This window comes from Bison bison, unplaced genomic scaffold (assembly GCF_000754665.1).
Source record: "Bison bison bison isolate TAMUID 2011002044 unplaced genomic scaffold, Bison_UMD1.0 scf7180017864297, whole genome shotgun sequence".
In the NCBI taxonomy this organism is placed as follows: Eukaryota; Metazoa; Chordata; class Mammalia; order Artiodactyla; family Bovidae; genus Bison; species Bison bison.
This window is the reverse complement of record NW_011494869.1, coordinates 6346896-6365285: the sequence shown is the minus strand read 5'-3', so window position 1 is coordinate 6365285 and position 18390 is coordinate 6346896. Positions and strand designations below refer to the sequence as shown.

General features: G+C 44.8%; 3 protein-coding genes across 11 annotated transcripts in view; 2 read left to right on the top strand and 1 right to left on the bottom strand.

Annotated features, from left to right (window-relative positions):
- SLC7A6 (solute carrier family 7 (amino acid transporter light chain, y+L system), member 6) overlaps nucleotides 1-8281 on the top strand; it is a 32244-nt gene extending 23963 nt beyond the window's left edge. For all 9 annotated transcript variants that reach the window (XM_010850984.1, XM_010850977.1, XM_010850979.1 and 6 more), the window contains 4 exons: nucleotides 1179-1275; nucleotides 3166-3315; nucleotides 3433-3616; nucleotides 4059-8281. In XM_010850984.1, the coding sequence (XP_010849286.1) occupies nucleotides 1179-1275; nucleotides 3166-3315; nucleotides 3433-3616; nucleotides 4059-4153 (526 nt within the window). In that variant the 3' untranslated portion in view covers nucleotides 4154-8281. The remainder of the gene's footprint in view (nucleotides 1-1178; nucleotides 1276-3165; nucleotides 3316-3432; nucleotides 3617-4058) is intronic.
- SLC7A6OS (solute carrier family 7, member 6 opposite strand) lies at nucleotides 7371-15650 on the bottom strand. The gene is made up of 5 exons (XM_010850986.1): nucleotides 15410-15650; nucleotides 15006-15284; nucleotides 9544-9747; nucleotides 8853-8973; nucleotides 7371-8123 (listed from the first exon to the last, which is right to left on the bottom strand). The coding sequence occupies exons 1-5, from the start codon at nucleotides 15602-15604 to the stop codon at nucleotides 7999-8001; spliced, it is 924 nt and encodes a 307-aa protein (XP_010849288.1). The 5' UTR covers nucleotides 15605-15650; the 3' UTR covers nucleotides 7371-7998.
- Nucleotides 15651-15700: 50 nt separating this feature from the next.
- Nucleotides 15701-18390, top strand: part of PRMT7 (protein arginine methyltransferase 7) — a 39900-nt gene continuing 37210 nt past the window's right edge. Inside the window, exon 1 of the mRNA XM_010850976.1 lies at nucleotides 15701-15780. The gene's annotated coding sequence lies outside the window, so the exon portion shown is untranslated. The remainder of the gene's footprint in view (nucleotides 15781-18390) is intronic.

Genomic DNA, 18390 nt, shown 5'->3' with positions numbered 1-18390 from the left:
GTTCCCTACCCAGAGTTTGAACCTGGGCCCTCAGCAGGGAAAGCTCAAAGTCCTAACCACTGGACCACAGGGAATTCCCAGCCTCTTGGCCTCTTGATTTTTCCCTTGGTGTTCACCCTCATTTCCCAGCCTCAAATACATGTGCAGGCACAGAAGACCACCAGATTTGTCCTCCACCAGGGTGTCCACCCTCATTCAGGCCCCCTCTCTTATGGGACTGTTGTCCCAGATGACCTTCTTGTCTGGCCTTCCCCCCACACCCTGGCCTCTCCCTGCTTTAGTTGGCCTCAGTGATGCCACCAGAGTCTCTGTGTCAAGTCCAGTGAAGCCCGCCCTTTAGAGCCACTGCTGGCTCTTGGTGTTAGTTAAGTGTCCACAGCACGGCCTCATAAGCAAGTTCTTCCCAGCACACTTCTCACATACCTTATCCTGGAACTACGGGCATTCTAGTATCAACCTTCAAAGAGGCTACACCCTTTCATTGCCTCTAAACCTCTTTTGCCTTTGCCTATATTGTGTCCCCACCCAACACTCATCTTCTGGAAAACCCCAGCTCATCTTCCCAGCACAGATGTGGTCATCTCTTGGGGAGTTTTTTGTTCCCCAGCCCACCCCGAGCCAGGTGCTATGTGCACCATGATGCTGCGGACTACCTGGATGCTTTCACACCTCAGCTGCTCTGTTTCCAGTCAGTGGAGCTCTTCAGATGCAGAGAGGAAACTTGAGTTGTCTCTTTGAGTCCCAGACTCTCCCTGACCTTTTATGTATCTGGAGCTCAGGGAAGATGAACAGAGGTCAGACAATCAGAAGTCTGGCTGCCCTTCTTTAAAAAGCCATTATGTTAAGTAGGAAGTCTGTGGGGTGCCAGAGTAGGGTACCCCAGGGGAATGGATTGGGGTGCCAGTGGGTGATGGCAGGGTGAGGTATCAGTTGGGTGATGGTGAGTTGCATCGCAGAGGCGTGGGGGTGTCAGTGGGTAAGAGTGGGTCATGGCTTATGGTGGGGATATCCATGGATAAAGGAGGTGAAGGTTGGCTTGGTTGTACATAGAGAACATGGGAGGATCCTGAGAGACTGGCCCTGCAGGCTTCTGGGCCTGCCTGAGCCTAGTTTAAGTGGGGAGTGTGGCTGCATGGCTGAGTATATGGATCCTCCTGACACATCTCTTGTCCTTCCAGGTTGTTTTTTGTGGGCTCCCGTGAGGGCCACCTCCCGGACCTCCTGTCCATGATCCACATTGAGCGTTTCACACCTATCCCTGCTTTACTGTTTAACGTAAGCTGTGCTGGGGAGTGTGGGCATTGGACATACCTGTGTGGTACTCCTGCTGAGTCTATGAGAGGACTGGTTGGGGCGAGGTATACTAGCTTCTTGGGGTACTTCCTGAACCTCTCAGTGTTTCTTTTTCCCACAATTTTTAAAAACATAAAAGTAAAACATAGAAAAGGCAAATGCTACAAAAGAATATAAATCAGTCAGATTTATCTGTCTCTTTTGTCAGTGGCTTCTTTTTTCTCCTCCTGCTCCTTCTAGCTCCTCATTTTTATTTTTTAAATCATACTTAAAAATCCAGGCCAGTGTACACCAGCTACCCTAGGAGCCTCTGTTCATATCGTAGGCATCATAGATTTCTATATAGTAGATGGCATTACAGTGTTTTCTTTCAACAAAATTAGTAAATGATGAAGTATTCTGACAGATGGAAGGAGTCCTGAAGAACTGTCATTTTCTAATTTGCACTGAGGTGTTATTAGATGTAAAGGATAGCAAGGACCCTAAGGAAAGCCTTACTCCAAGATTTGAAATATAGTTCATTGTTTTTATCATTTAGTTTTTTTTTATGGTTTTATTACTTTTTTTTTGTATTCATCTGGAGTTTATATCTGGTGAATGGAATGAGGAAGAGATTTACTTAATTTTTTTTGTCACATGGCTAGCCAATTATACCAATATCACTTATTGAATAGTCCATTTTTCTACATTTTTCAAACAAATTAAAAAAATTTTTTTTAGGATTTTTTTGCTGTGCCTTGTAGCATATGGGATCTTAGTTCCCAGACCAGGAATCAAAACTGTACCCCCTGCAGTGGAAGTGCAGCATCTTAACCATTGTGCTGCCAGGGAAGTCCCCACAGTTTTCAGATTTTTATCATATGATAATTTTTTAGCATGCTTCTTATGTGCCATGTACAGCAATTTGCCCCTTAAATGTATAATCATCTCAATTCATCCTTCCATCAGCACCAAGCTTCCTTATTTAGCATTATACTGAATATTTGAGAACTAAAGTGGGGCTGAGGGTGCTTTTTCAATTCCCCCCTCTCCCTGAAATTTTCATGGCAGTTCTCACCTGTTTGTTTATTTGTCTTGATAAACTGTGGTATCATTTTATCAAAATAAAAAATATCCTCAATATATTGATTGGAATAGCACTAAATGTATAAATTTAGGACAGTCTGACATCATAGCTTTTAAATTAATCACCTTGCACCCTACTTTTCTCCTCTCAGTATTGGGTCTCCTTCTGTCTCTAGAATGGGCTCTTTTTGTTTTCAATCCTTTGTTGATAATCTGAAAAGACGGGTAGAGGGAACTCCATATCCTTGAAGTTAAAGCAAATCTAACCTTTTCCTCAGACTCTATAGTCCCTTACTCCTGTCTTCCTGAACTCTTTTGTTCCAGAGGGCAAATCCTGTTATACTTCTTCCCAGGGGTATTGGTCTGTTTTGCTAATCTGCATTTTTAAGGCTCCAGGATAGTGAGATGGTTCTGGAGACACTTCCTCCTCTTTCAGCCAGGTAGTTGGGACCCATGTATGACAGTCTCAGAGGGCACTGGGTGATTCACGTTGAGGCTCATGCATCACAATGAGGAGGGCCTCACTGTCTGCCATCAGAAGGGGAAAGGAGTCTAGCTTGTCACTGAAGTGCTTGCAAAAAGAAGGGAGGCATTGAATGCAGGAAGAGCCTCCAACAGAGACAGGAGGGAAGGCCGGTCTGGAGAATGGACCTATCTGATGCCAAGGGGATCACTGAAAAGAGCCAGAGGTCATTGGTGAAGCTGAGTCAGCTCTCAGCCGATCTGGTGCTGACTGTTGAGTGATGGAGTTTCCAGGTGGCGGTGGTAACAGTGCCCACTCCTTTTCCCTCTACTCTCCCCCTCCAGTGCACCATGACACTCATCTACCTCACTGTGGAGGATGTTTTCCTGCTCATCAACTACTTCAGCTTCAGCTACTGGTTCTTTGTGGGCCTTTCTGTCGCTGGACAGCTCTACCTTCGCTGGAAGGAACCTGATCGGCCACGACCTCTCAAGGTCAGTGACTCTGGGCAGACCAGGAGGGGTGGGCCATCTCTTCAAGGTCTTCCCCCTCTCCCATTCCCCCATTCCCTCATCACACTTTACCTAACATCTCACCTCTCTTAATTTCAGCTGAGCCTGTTTTTTCCCATCGTGTTCTGCATATGCTCCTTGTTTCTGGTGATCGTGCCCCTCTTCAGTGACACCATCAATTCCCTCATTGGCATTGGAATCACCCTCTCTGGGGTTCCTGTCTACTTCCTGGGTGTTTATCTGCCAGAGTCTCGGAGGCCACTCTTCATTCGGAATGTCCTTGGTGAGCTCTTTGCCTGTTACACACTGGCTTTGTGTGTGTGTGTGTGTGTGTGTGTGTGTGTACAAAGATGTGTGCACAGGTGGGTGTGATGGCTAATGGCTTCCCCTTACTAGTGATATGCTGGAGACCTGGCTGCCCCTTTTGATCTTGACATGATCACTTTAATTCTAACTTTAGAGTCCTATTTTGCGGTTAAACACCCCCTCCCTGAAAGTGCAGTCCGTGTAGCAAGACAAGGAGTCATGCATCAGACCCTCTGGTTGGGTATGGAGTAGAGAACAGTGAGGTTTGCTGGGGGTGAGCCTGGCACAGGGTGCCCAGGGGACAGGTGGGAGGAACCACGTACTTTAATCAGCCTTATGTTGTTATGTTGTTTAGATTGGGGCTGTCATTCTGTCACTGAATATCAGTTTGCTAAATTCTCTTCTCTATTTTCATTTAGCTGCTATCACCAAAGTCACCCAGAAGCTTTGCTTTTGCGTCCTGACTGAGCTAGATGTAGCTGAAGAGAGACAGGCTGAGAGGAAAACTGAGTAGAGGCCAGAAGTGATATCCCCCAAGGCCTGGAAGGCTGCTACCTGGGGCCACAGCCACCGAAGTCCAGATTACAAGACTGTGTGGACCCAACCCTTTTGTGCTAAAGGAGGGCTGTTGGCCCACATTATGTAAGGGGGCTCAGGGCTGATGGCCTGCTCAGGTGTTCACTCTCATTGGTAAGCTATGGGAGGAATCTCAGGGTCTGGGGCCAGCCTGAAGGTGGGGACTTCAGAGGGTGGTGGTGGGAGAGGACTTGGGCAGTAGGGGAATGGTGGTTCAGTTTTGTTCTGGTGAGTACAAACACTTACTTGGTGAGTTGCACTGGGGGAAGAGGGAGTGCTAGGTTAACAGCTGGGGCTCTTGGTTTCTGAATTTGACATTTGAACCAGGAGTTTCTCTGAAGGGGATGCTCTGTGGGAAGTTTTCCTCTGACCAGGTCCAAGCACCTGACTTTAGAGGTCTGAAATATTACCATTTCTTCCTCTGGTTCAGAATCCTTCCCTGGGAAGAGGGTTGTCTTCCATTATTTATTGATATTATTTAATCCAGAACACCAGTTCCAGCAAAGCATTGGTCTTCATTAATTTACAGGATGTAATAGGCTGATTGTATTTAAAAATTGAAAGTACCCAAAGCGAGTCCCTCTGACCTTAGAGGTATCTATGTGGTGGTTGGTGAGACTCTGACCACAGATTTTTTTGCTTAGTTTTAGCACAGTCTTCTGGAAAGATTTTTTTTTTTTTTTTTTACTCCTGTACCGGTTACACTTTAGTATGTAGATAGGTCACACGTTAACAATCACCTGGCTCAAGTCCAGGAAGGACAGATGAACAAATGTGGGAGTCAGAAGCCTGGTAAAACTGCTACTTTGAAGGCTAATCCTTTATTTTACTTGAGACCTTAGTTTTTTGCTGTAGTTGGTAAATCCCTGGTTTCTGGTATGAAGTCTAAGAAGGCAGAAACTGTTCTAGGATTCAGGTGAATCACTTGAATTCTTTCAGCTGACAGTAGCTTAGAGACCATTTCCGGGACCCAAGCTGACAAGTAAGTTGTTCCTCTCTGTAAGGGCTGCTATGAGGGGCTGCTGTGCAGACCCATGCAAGCCCATTGTGGTGCTAGAAGTGGTCATTTTCCTGGAAACCTCACATCAGGCTGCATCATCCTCCTTGTCCCCGACACCAGGCTTTGTTTACACTCTGAGCCACTTTGGTGTGGGTCATCTGGACACTGCAGTCCTCTTCTGCCTGCCTCCCCTTGCCTGAGGTTTGGGGGAGCTGCAGTCTCAGGAAGAGCTTGGTACTTGTGGGAACTTGTTTTCTCCCTGTGGACATCAGTGACGACTCTGGAATAAAGCTGCTTCCACCTCCACCTGGCTCTTCAGCAGACTCATGATCAGAAGCAACTAATTCTGGTGCTCAGGCTGCGCTTTAGCTCCCAGGTGTGGCCAGAGTGGTACATCTGACCTAACGGATGTTCCTTCATGGGCCACCAGGCTGCATTGGATTGGACAGCCGTCCAGTGTTGCTTCCAGAAACTCATCCTGGACCCAGAAGAACCTGCTGGCTTGGTGTGCCCCCATGGGGTTCTTGTCCTTAGGTTTTGAAATCAGTCAATGATAAAGACAGGAACTGTGAGGCAATCTACCTTTCTGAGCATTCTTCTCCACCATACTGGCCCTAGCTGCAGACAAGGGAGTGACCTTGGTCATACTTGTTCAATTAAGGCAATTTAGGGGAGCAGGCTCACAGCTGCCTTTGGTTCAGGGTATGCCTCTGTGAGAACACAGGAGTACATTCCTCCCGTCATGGGTTGTGGATTTGCCTGACAACAGGGAGTCTTTTGCAAAGGCTGACTTGCCCAGACTATGTAAACATGACTCCTGTCTGACCCAAGCTGGCACCTATCCCAGGGATCCTCTGGAGCTAATCCTTTGAGTATGCTTGTCTTGAAGGATCCCCCACCCATGCTTTAATTTTCTTCACTGAAGTAAATGACCAGCTTATCTCAGGAACTTATCATCTCCCAGTGGCTGCCAGGCAAGCAAGGACGTCACGCTCTAGGTTCCCTCATACTTGCTTAGTGAGCCAGGTCACCCCCTCTCATTACTGGATGGTGACTGTGTTCTTCCCCTCTGTGTTGGATACAGACTTCTCCCAGGAACCCTTCTGAGGGAGGGAAGCCAGACTCCCTACAGCACTACAGCTTTGTTGTATAATTAATTTCTTCGAGGTCTTTGTTGTTGATCTCCTTCAGTCCTTCTCATGGTGTGCTAATCCTTCTGCAGTGGGTACAGTTTGTGAAGCTGTCAGCCCTTTAATATTGGCAAACTTTAAAGAATACATAAGAGCAGAGTCCATAAGAGCAGTGAGCACGTTATAATAGCAGAGTGGTTTTCAATCTTTTGCTTCTATGCCTGCAGAAGACTGAGATGACTGGTATTAAACCTGGAAGTTGTTGCCTGTTGCTTGCAGCACTGAACTGCACCTTAGTGGATACTTAGGATAGGAAACCAAGTCTGTCTGTTGGTTTTATAACTGCAAGAGTAGGACAGAAGTGAATCACTTGAGGAGGTTTAACAACTTCATGTAGTTAAGAATATAGGCAAAGATGTACATAAAATAGAAAGTGAAATGGGTGGAGGTAGGATAGAAAAGTAGAAATGCTTATGAAATCTTAGAATGGGCAGGAAGACATTTCCTTGTTTATCTTCCCTTGTGAGAGTTAAGTCTGTGCCCCAGGGCAAGAGGGCACACCTTGAATCGAAGGTTCTGTGTATTGTTTCCCTAGACCTGTGCAACATGGTAGCTACTAGCTATAAAGAGCTAAAGTATTCAGTTCCTCCATTGCAATAATCACATTTCACATGCTCAATAGCTGTATGTGGCTAATGCACAGTGCAGATAGAGAACATATTCGTCATTACAGAATGCCATCTTAGTCAGAGTTAAGGCATTTGTGGTTTGGAAAGGAGTAGGGACAGAGTTTGCTTACAAGAGATACCAGTTTTGGTAACAATATTGGTCCTGTTGACAGCAGTTTGGTTTTGGTGACTGCTGTGACTAGTTAAAACATTTCTCAGTGGAAAGCCAAGTTTAGGATGTGCTTTGCTTTTCCTCACTTGCTTTGTGTCCTCAGTGTTTGAAACTTCTCACTCCCTTTTGGCAGGTGTTAGGGGAAGCAGGGAATATGGTGGGAAAACATGTAAGACAAATTTTACTTGCTCCCAATGTTCAAAGTTTTTATTAAATACATTTACACATACCTTGTTCCTTGGCACCACTGCCAGAGGAAACAAGCAATCTTTACAAGTGTTATCAGAGTCAGGAAGCAGGGAGGTAGGGATAGCTGTTTAAAACCTCACATCACAGGCAGATTCTACTTCCTTTCCTAATGGCCGTTACTGTCCAGTCTGTGCCACTATAAGGGACTCACTGCAGCCTTTCTAGAGTCCCTCTATCAAAAGAAACTGGCTTTTACTAGAGGCAGGTAACCTAGAAAAGCCCAGGCTTAGTGCTGATAAAATAAGAGACTCTCTCCCACTTAACTGGTTTCAGCGTAGGAGGAGAATGGGAATGCTGGGAAAATGCCTGGGCCAGGAAACTTCGATTTTATAGCATTTCCCGCCTGTGGACTGCAGGGTTGATTTTGATCAAGATAAATGGGCCCTACAGATAGTAGAAAGGACATTCCCTTAGTGCATGTTTTCCCTGTGGTGGAATGGTGCTGGTGGATATGCTTTTTCCTTCCCTTTATTAGGCTAGGAGGATGCTAACTACTGTGGCGGACCCTACGGTCACAGATCCCCCAGGGGCTTGTGGTAGAACCTCGTGGTTATCACAGCATCATCAGTCTGAATCGAGGTCATGGGGGCTGTCATAGTCAAACTCCTTCTGCACATCCAAAGGGTATTTGCTCCACATTGGTGGTCTGCTGTTGTCTCTTTCTTCGCTGCTGCTGTAATTGTCAGAGCCTAGAATAAATAATAAGAATGGGCTCTAATTGTATGGTTTTCTAAATGACCACAAAAGTCCCTTCCCTTCTCAAAAAGTTTGTTTTGTATTATAAAATACTTGCTAGAATATAGAACAATTAAAAAAGAAGCAATAAAATTCTTACCATGTAAACCAAGCCCTTTAACATTGGAGTGTTTCATCATTTCTCCCCTAAATATGGGACTTTTTTTAAATTATAACAGTTGTAGTCATATTGCACATCTAATTTTGTTCCTTGCCACTTCCCCAGTAGAATATTCGTAGTTGAATTGTTCCTCTGTTACCAAACACTAAGAAATTCAAGGAATGGTGGTGCCAGAGCATCCTTCCTTTCTCTTCCCCGAGGTACCCAGTCTGTGTTGTTATACTTGTAAATGCAACAATTTACAAGTATCTGAGAAAACCCTTGGACGACTCCTACTGATGAACCTCTCCAGTACTTTATTCAGAGTAGAAGGGAAAAGGACTGTTGGTAGGCAATGATAGAACTAAGGATTTGAACCTAGGCCTGACTGACATTATACCTCCAGCAGCCCCCATGGAAACACTGGTCCTTCCATCTCCTACAGCTCCAACAGCTTATGGTTGAGCTAGTGGAGCTCAAATGGCAGAAAACGAAAACCAGCTAAGACATACCTGTCAATCTTGCTCACACCTCAGTCCCAGATCACATCAATCCCTCCCCAACCAGGGCTGCTATTACCTACCTCTGGAATCTTCATCTTCGTCACTGTTCTCCTCCTCTGGGTACTCATTGCGCCAGTTATTCTCACTGTTTTCATCATCTTCATCATCATAAATGTCCTCTGGTTGTTGATCATCATTCACCTGCACATCTCAACACAAATGTGAGTGTAAGTCAAAACCTCTAAAGGTATGCTCTGAGGGAAGCTATTAGCAGACCAACTTGGAGAGACGTCGTTTAAGGGTGATGTGTGAAAAAGAGAAAACAGAGCAGTCTGCTAGTGGCTATAATAACCTCTGCTGCTGCTGCTGCTAAGTCACTTCAGTCGTGTCCGACTGTGTGTGACCCCTTAGACGGCAGCCTACCAGGCTGCCCCGTCCCTGGGATTCTACAGGCAAGAACACTGGAGTGGGTTGCCATTTCCTTCTCCAATGCATGAAAGTGAAAAGTGAAAGGTGAAAGTGAAGTTGCTCAGTCGTGTCCGACTCCCAGCGACCCCATGGACTGCAGCCCACCAGGCTCTTCCATCCATGGGATTTTCCAGGCAAGAATACTGGAGTGGGGTGCCATTGCCTTCTCCGATAGTAACCTCAGGCATTTATAATAAATTTTTCCTTTTAAGCAAGGGTAAGAACAATGATCAGGAATAGAACCTAGGGAGGCAAAGCATGTGATTGGGTAATAAGCTTAGGCTGCTTCGTGGGGCCCCTTACCAACTCCCACTCGTGGCTGTAGGGCTGCACAGAGAGGATGTTCTCAATCCATCCTGGAGTCGCCCTTTCCAAACAGTAAATGTCATACACAAAGTCGTCCTTTTGTTCCTTCTGATGCCCAGAACTTGGTCCACATTGAGATACATTCAACCCCTCACGGATCAACTCTACACAGTTGCAGAGGATCACATCTGGGTCAGATTTCTGTAAAGAGAACAGGAGATGATACATGTATAACCTAAAACATGGATGTCCCAAGAGGAGGAACCTAAGAGCTTGGTGAAGGAGGCCTTCCTGCAGTTCTACGTTGAATTCAAGATTCTTATCCCCATGGCCAACTAGTCTTTTTTCATTTATCTATGAAATAAAAAAACAGTCTATAAAATTAACATGTAGTATTACTTTTAAGGGAGAAGCTCACAAGATAGTTGCCTAGTCTTCTGTGGGTTGACACAAGAGAGCCCAAAGGAACACTAGAGGAAGGGGAGAGCCAGCACAAGTGGTTCATCTCACCCCAGGCTCTGCTTCTGCAGGTCTTCTCTGAGTTCCTTTGGTATGATGTTCTCCCTTTGGAGATCCACAGGCCCACTGCAGCGCCCCTATGGTTGACAGTCAAATGGGTCTGTATTTTGTGTGGCCACCTCTAGGGGCATAAGGGCGTTTCTTGGTACCTGGTGACTAGTACCAGCCATCACCCACCACTAGCTTGCTCACACTGACATCCTGCTTTTGCTCACAAACTAGGAGGGGACTTGATAATCCTTTTTCTGATAGTTTGAGAGATGTACTGCCCCAGAACAGAACTTGCCCAGGTAAGATGTGCTCCAGTGGCAAGAGGCTGTGTTATCCAGGGTCAGATCAGATCAGATCAGTCGCTCAGTCGTGTCCAACTCTTTGCGACCCCATGAATCACAGCACGCCAGGCCTCCCTGTCCAACACCAACTCCCGAAATTCACCGAGACTCAGGTCCATGAAGTCAGTGATGCCATCCAGCCATCTCATCCTCTGTCGTCCCCTTCTCCTCTTGCCCCCAATCCCTCCCAGCATCAGAGTCTTTTCCAATGAGTCAACTCTTCGCATGAGGTGGCCAAAGTACTGGAGTTTCAGCTTTAGCAGTGTTCCTTCCAAAGAACACCCAGGACTGATCTCCTTCAGAATGGACTGGTTAGATCTCCTTGCAGTCCAAGGGACTCTTAAGAGTCTTCTCCAACACCACAGTTCAAAAGCATCAATTCTTTGGCACTCAGCCTTCTTCACAGTCCAACTCTCAAATCCATACGTGACCACAGGAAAAACCATAGCCTTGACTAGACAAACCTTTGTTGGCAAAGTACTGTCTCTGCTTTTGAATATGCTATCTAGGTTGGTCATAACTTTCCTTCCAAGGAGTAAGCGTCTTTTAATTTCATGGCTGCAGTTACCATCTGCAGTGATTTTGGAGCCCAGAAAAATAAAGTCTGACACTGTTTCCACTGTTTCCCCATCTATTTCCCATGAAGTGATGGGACCGGATGCCATGATCTTTGTTTTCTGAATGCTGAGCTTTAAGCCAACTTTTTCACTCTCCACTTTCACTTTCATCAAGAGGCTTTTGAGTTTCTCTTCACTTGCTGCCATAAGGTTGGTGTCATCTGCATATCTGAGGTTATTGATATTTCTCCCGGCAATCTTGATTCCAGCTTGTGTTTCTTCCAGTCCAGCGTTTCTCATGACGTACTCTGCATATAAGTTAAATAAACAGGGTGACAATATACAGCCTTGACGTACTCCTTTTCCTATTTGGAACCAGTCTGTTGGTCCATGTCCAGTTCTAACTGTTGCTTCCTGACCTGCATACAAATTTCTCAAGAGGCAGATCAGGTGGTCTGGTATTCCCATCTCTTTCAGAATTTCCCACAGTTTATTGTGATCCACACACTCAAAGGCTTTGGCATAGTCAATAAAGCAGAAATAGATGTTTTTCTGGAACTCTCTTGCTTTTTCCATGATCCAGCGGATGTTGGCAATTTGATCTCTGGTTCCTCTGCCTTTGCAGCATGGGTTAATTTGGAAACGAGAGGGACATGCTGCAAGTCACTCTTGACGGGTTCACCACTGAGAGTTGTACAGCTCAAACCAAACACCATATGGGGGGAAGAGGGTGTGTCCCATGGTGAAGGCAGATAGAGGGAGAGCAATGTTCTCATTATTTACAAGCTGTACAGCTCAAACCAAACACCATATGGGGGGGAAGAGGGTGTGCCCCATGGTCAAGGCAGATAAAGGGAGAGCAATGTTCTCATCTTTTACAAGCTAAACAGAATTCTTCCTTGTTCTAAAGTTAAGAAGAACTAGACATGTCAGGTTTTGTGAAGACTCTTGACCAACCTCAAAGCTGTTTACAAGAAAAGTTCTGACTGTAACTCACAAGTCCACAGACCTCAGTTCAACAACTTATGCAGCCATTAAATATTAAAAAAAAATTTACAGAAGTTAGCAAAACAAAAGTGCTAGACAAAAAAATAAACCAGTTTTGTTCCAATTATCTTTGGGATGGGGGTAAAATGAATGCATTTTCTCCTACTTTATTTTTTGGGGCTACACCTGACCAGGGATTGAACCCACACCCCCTGCAGTAGAAGCAAGGAGTCTTAACACTGCACTGCCACCCCTCCCTTTATTTTGCTTTCTTTTCTTCATAAAAGAAAAAAAAAATTTAATCTAGTCTATGTATTTCTTTACCTATATTTGCAATTATGCTACATTCTGTTGTTAAAGTATTTTCCCATCTTGCCAGTCTTCATGGTTACCAATTTAGTGGTCTAACCAGTTGTATATGTCAGTTTCTATACATAATTGTTAGCCTCCATACACAGCACTATGATGAACGTGTCATTTCTTGCATTTGAAAAATGGAGATAAGAATACCTACCTTATATGGTTTTTGTGAGGATAAAATGAGTTAAAGTAAAACAAAAAAAAAAGAACCTAGCATAGTACTGGACACATTACTTAGTATACAAACAGTAGCTTTTATTAATACCATAGCTATTTGCTTCTGTGGAATTATTTCCCTAGGATAAATCCTGGGGGTGAGATTGCTATCACCAATTTTAAATTTTCTTTACATTTCTGGATGGCTTTAGAGTGCAAACAATAAAAATAGTTTGAAAAATAGGCTCCAATGTATTTTTAGGATGCTTGATATTACTGTAAAGCCCAAAGGCTTGCATAAATTTTAAGCACTACAATCATGTACAGTTTTAATCAGAGCCTCGCCAACAGTGCTATCAGCAACCCTTTTCCCAGTCATCTAGTAAGCATAAAACCTCATGTGCTTTCTGTTTAAATTTATGTTTTTTAATAATCTGCAAACATTTTTGATGTGTTTATAGTTTGTACTGCATTGTCGGGAAAACCTGTGTTCAGATCCTTCCTAGCTTATCTACTAATTTTTCTTAGATTATTTAATGGGCTATTTAACTGACTTGATTCCACTGAACATGGGTTCACTTTTAAAATGTGTAACTTATGACACAGTCTGGAATTAGTTTTGGTAAAACAGATGGCTATCATGTCCAGGTATACTAGTAATACAATTAAATATTTTTTGCTTGATATATTTTAAATTTAAATTTCATTTGGGGGGGCTTCCCTGGTGCCTCAGTGGTAAAGAACCTGCCTGCCAATGCAGGAGACATGGGTTCAATACCTGTTACATGAAGATCACACATGCCTTGGAGTAACTAAGCCTGTGAGCCACAACTACTGAGCTTGTGCTCTACAGCCTGGGAGCTGCAACTTCTGAGTCCACGTGTTGCAACTACTGAAGCTCGTGTGCCCTACAGCCTGTGCTCTGCAACAAGCCAAGCCACCACAATGAGAAGATCGTGCACTGCAACTAGGGGGTAGCCCCCACTCACTGCAACTAGAGAAAAGCCCAGGCAGCAACAAAGACCCAACATAGCCAAAAACTATTTTGTTTGTTTTTCATTTTTTAAACTTCAGAAACCATTAAAAAGAATGATATTTGAAAAATGTTTATCAAGTGAAGGCATACCTTAGATTGAGAATTTTCTATTTCTCTGGTCTTATGCATGTAGTTGACTTTGTTTTTTGGAAGTGAGGTACTAATTTAGAAAATGTAATTAGTAGAAAGTGACACTGAATTAAATGTGAGGAAGACTTGCGTTCTAATCCTAAATCTGCCTCAAACTTGGTATGCTACCCAGGCCTGGTCCTTTAATCTCTCTTTGATGAGTTTTCCCATCTGCTTTATTTTTACATTGGTCAAAATCTCCAGCGATTCCCCATCTCAGGGTGAAAGGCAAGGTGTCCTTTCAAGTACTGACCTGAAAGGATCTAGCAGATACCCTCTTCCAAAATTCCTTACTATCTTCTCCCAACTCACTGGGCACCAGGCACATTGACCTTGCAAACATCAGACAAATTTGGCTTCTGGGTCTCTGCACTTACAGCTCCTCGGTATGGAATCCCTTTCCCCAAGACATCTGCAGTGCCCAGCCATTCACCTCCTTCAAGTCTTCACTCAAAAGTCATCTCAGTGAAAATGACACTGAAATGGGACCACACTTTTCCTTTTTTCTTTGCCCCTTTTATGGCCCATATCACCATGTGATCAGATCAGATCAGATCAGTTGCTCAGTTGTGTCCAACTCTTTGCGACCCCGTGAATCGAAGCCCACCAGGCCACCCGGTCCATCACCAACTCCCGGAGTTCACTGAGACTCACGTCCATCGAGTCAGTGATGCCATCCAGCCATCTCATCCTCTATCATCCCCTTCTCCTCCTGCCCCCAATCCCTCCCAGCATCAGAGTCTTTTCCAATGAGTCAACTCTTCGCATGAGGTGGCACAAGTACTGGAGTTTCAGCTTTAGCATCATTCCTTCCAAAGAAATCCCAGGGCTGATCTCCTTCAGAATGGACTGGTTGGATCTCCTTGCAGTCCAAGGGACTCTCAAGAGTCTTCTCCAACACCACAGTTCAAAAGCATCAATTCTTCGGCGCTCAGCCTTCTTCACAGTCTGATGAACTATGGAATGAGGTTCGTGACATTGTACAGGAGACAGGGATCAAGACCATCCCCAAGGAAAAGAAATGCAAAAAATCAAAATGGCTGTCTGGGGAAGGCCTTACAAATAGCTGTGAAAAGAAGAGAAGCGAAAAGCAAAGGAGAAAAGGAAAGATCTAAACACCATGTGATATCGAATTTATATGTTTGATGTTTCTCTTCTCCACCTGCATGCTGGGTCCTCATTGCTGTACCTACAAAACCTAAGAATCATACTTGGCACAGAGTGGGCGCTGAGTAAATGTTGAGTGGATAACCTAACCTGAAAATTGTGGCTATCAAGCTGGGTGGATCATCCATCACTAAAGTGAGGCCACGTGTACCCTCTTTAACTGTGTGCTGACTTTGCGCAGAGAAGCCCAGAGGTCGACTCTGGGGCTGTACTCACTTTGCAGGAGATCGCGGCGGCGGCGACCTCTGCATCTTCTTCGTGGACCAGGTCTAATAGCTGAAAGTTTGCGTCGTCGGCGGCTTTTGCGGTTCCTGACGCATCCTCGGACTCCAAGCTGTCCGAGAGAATTCCCGAGGATCGGCGGCTAAAGACTACTCTGTAGCGGCCTTCCTGTCGGATCTCCCGAGCAGAAGCGCGGAGATGATGGCGGATACGTTGCTGGCTGCCCTGGGACGGGCGCAGGGCGGCCCGCAGGAGCGGCTGGACTGGCTCCTCCTAGGGTTGGGGAGAAGTAGAGGTGTGGGGCGGCATAAACGGGTTGGTGAAAGGGTCACGGATAAGGATGCACCCCAGCTGTACCCTAAGATCCCTTTCATAGCGGCTCCTTCCCGGCCCAATACCTGTGAGCGCACGGTGGCCACCAACTGGAAGACATTATTTTCTGCTGCTCTCTCCAGACCCTCTGGAGACGTCTTTGGAGTTTCCAATTCAACTGCACTGGAGCGGAGGCGTTTACAAGCGAGGACCAAAGCCTCGGCGGGCTCTGTGCCGAGCTTCCGCTTCACCCGGAGAACAGCTGTACTTCCAGCCTCCATAGCGGCTGCCGTGGAGCACTGTGGGAACGTGTTGGGTGTGACGGAAGAGCTCTTCAGTTCCGCTTCCGGGCCCGCCCCCGGCACACTCAGAGAGTCTAGGGAGGTCCCGCCCTCCCACGCCTGTAGAGGCAAGATGGCGGTGACGGAAGAAGTGAATGGAACTGTTCCCGCGTCGGGTGAGACGCTGGACGGGTTGGGAAGGTGGGGTCGCGGTTGAAGGCTCGAATGCAGCCAGAAACGTACTCAGCCCACGGCCTCGGTCGTACTTGAACACTGAGGTATACACCTCTTCGGGACTCCGAAGGAACTTCTAGAGTCCGCATGGGGAGGCTCAGAGCTCCCGAACGGCGGTAGTGCGGGTTTCTAGGGGGTCCCCGCCTCTGCCATTCAGTCGGGTAATTGCTTCTAGTTTGGCTTGTGACTGAGCACCTTCGCGGGGAGTACCTGGCGCCTCCTCTCAGCGACAGAGACCCGCACGTCAGTCTTTCGGAGCTTCAGCTATCGCACCCTTGACTGGTCCATGGTCCCCTGGTTCATAGGTCTTTCCCAGTCACAGTGTTCTCGGTAGTTGGAAACCAGTCTGTTTACCACACATTGGTCAGAGAGTCCCTGTAAAAGCGTACACCCACCGTTTGTTGTTCAGTCGCTCAGTCGTGTCCGACTCTTTGCGCCCCCCGCCGTAGATACTCCTTTGCTTAAAACCGTTGAGTGGCTCTCAGTGTACCTAGAACAAAATCAAAACACCTTTCCAAAGTCAGCATGGCACAACGGTTTGCAGAAGCCCACATGCCTAATCTCCTATCATTTCTTCTGCTCAAAGTGCTTCAGTCACTCAGACTTTTGTAACTCTGCACCTAATTCTTGACATTTTACGTCCTGTTTTTGGAAAAGTTGGGGTAAGGATTCCTGAAATATGAGCACTACACTATCATAGCTTTTAACCCCGCTTATCTTTCAGGCCTCAATTTAGATGCTATTTTCCTCAGAGAACCTTTTCATAACTTTGTTATTCTCTTTCATAGCACCCTATGCATTTCCTTTCTTGCCCTCAAGTAGTCTGTAATTATTTTATTTACTCTCTCTTATTAGGATCTATAAATTCTTGGAGGACAAGAACCTCCTTTCTCTTTATGGTAGTCCTCCAGTCCTAATACAGTACCTGGCATACAGAAGGTGCCTAGTAAATTTTGAGTGACTGAACCAGAGGTCTACTCTGAAATCTGACTAGTAAAGCAATTAGGGCTTGGCAGTTGATTTCCATCCTCTCCTTGTAAATAACCATGTGATTACACAGCTCTTGGAGAATGAGGAGGAGATTAGAGTATCCTGAATCTAGATTGTGGGCTCCTTCTGGGAGAGAGGATAAGGCATAGTAATACATGAGGAGATTCATGTGTGGAAGATACGTAGTGTTCACCCAGAGAGGTTACAGGACATAGTTTCTGTCCTCAAGCATTTGTTTAGATTTATATGAAACCAGTGACTTCTCTACAGTTCTGAAAAGACACTGTGGTCCTAGTTACAGCCTCTGCAACATCATAGATGAAAAGAGAATTCCATAAATTACAATACTTTACTTCCCCTTAACCTTTAAGTGACTTCACGATTGATTACATGTGGACCAGAGGATAAGGGTTTTAGGAATCTCCACAATATGGACCCCATCAACATGTTTGACTTCTTGTTCAATGGAACTTCAGGTTAATTTATTAGTTCACTGTGCATGATTTTTTAAGCCTCTCTAATCTGGTGGAGTACTTTCTCCCTCCCTTCCCCCATCTAAATCCTACCCATCTTTTAAACTTCTTTCTACTACAGCATTTGTTGGAAGTGTTTTCTAAAGCATATTACAGATTATGGTAGTTCTAGATACTCTCCCTTTTAATGACATTAGCTTATGAGATATGTAGAGCTGATTCTAGCAGTGCTTTTCAAGCTGTAGGTTGAAACCCTTTGGTGAGTTATTAAAACAATTCAGTGGATTATGACCTGCATGACAAATAAAAATTAAATAGAGTGGACTATATCAGAGGGTCTTGCCTACATGAAGACTAAGTAATTGTTTTGTGAAACTTTATATTCCGTGTGTGTGTTGTGTCTCAAGGTAAAATATATTTCTTACTGGGGTTGTCAGAAAGCTTGATAACCACTAAATTAGAGACTAGATATACTGAAGTAGAGTTTTGCTGAAGGACTAATTGACTACTTTGAACCAGGCTAGTGACTGAGTCTTTTCAGAAAAGATTGTTACCCATCCTCTAGTATAAGAATTCAGTGTTTACTTAGTTTAGATGACTTCAGAAGAAAGTCAGTAACTCTGGCCAGTAAAATGCCTTACAAATGTTTAGGGTCTTGCGGAGTGGGCATTCTTTTTAAAGTTTACAGATGATGGATCAGTGCTTATCAAGAAATGAAGGAAAAGGTAGAACACTTACTGTTTTTTGAATAATAAGAGGGAGGGCACTGTGAGAGGCCATGTTTGCTGAGAAGAACCTTCAGATTTTGAGCTGTGGGATTTCTCTCTCAGAAATAGATCTTTGGCAGGAAACAGGCCATATAAGACATTGATCTGGTGACATTTCATTTATTCGAAGCCTTTTTTTTTTAGATGAAGAAAGTTAAAATTGCTTTTAAAATTCAATACTGAGTAGATAAGAAGTAACTGACATAACAGTAATATAATAACATAATAATATAACATAATAGTGAGGCACTAAGAAAAACAGTATAATTAGAAAAAGAACAATTACTATTACTTTTGAAGTCTCCTGTGAAGGCCTTTGATT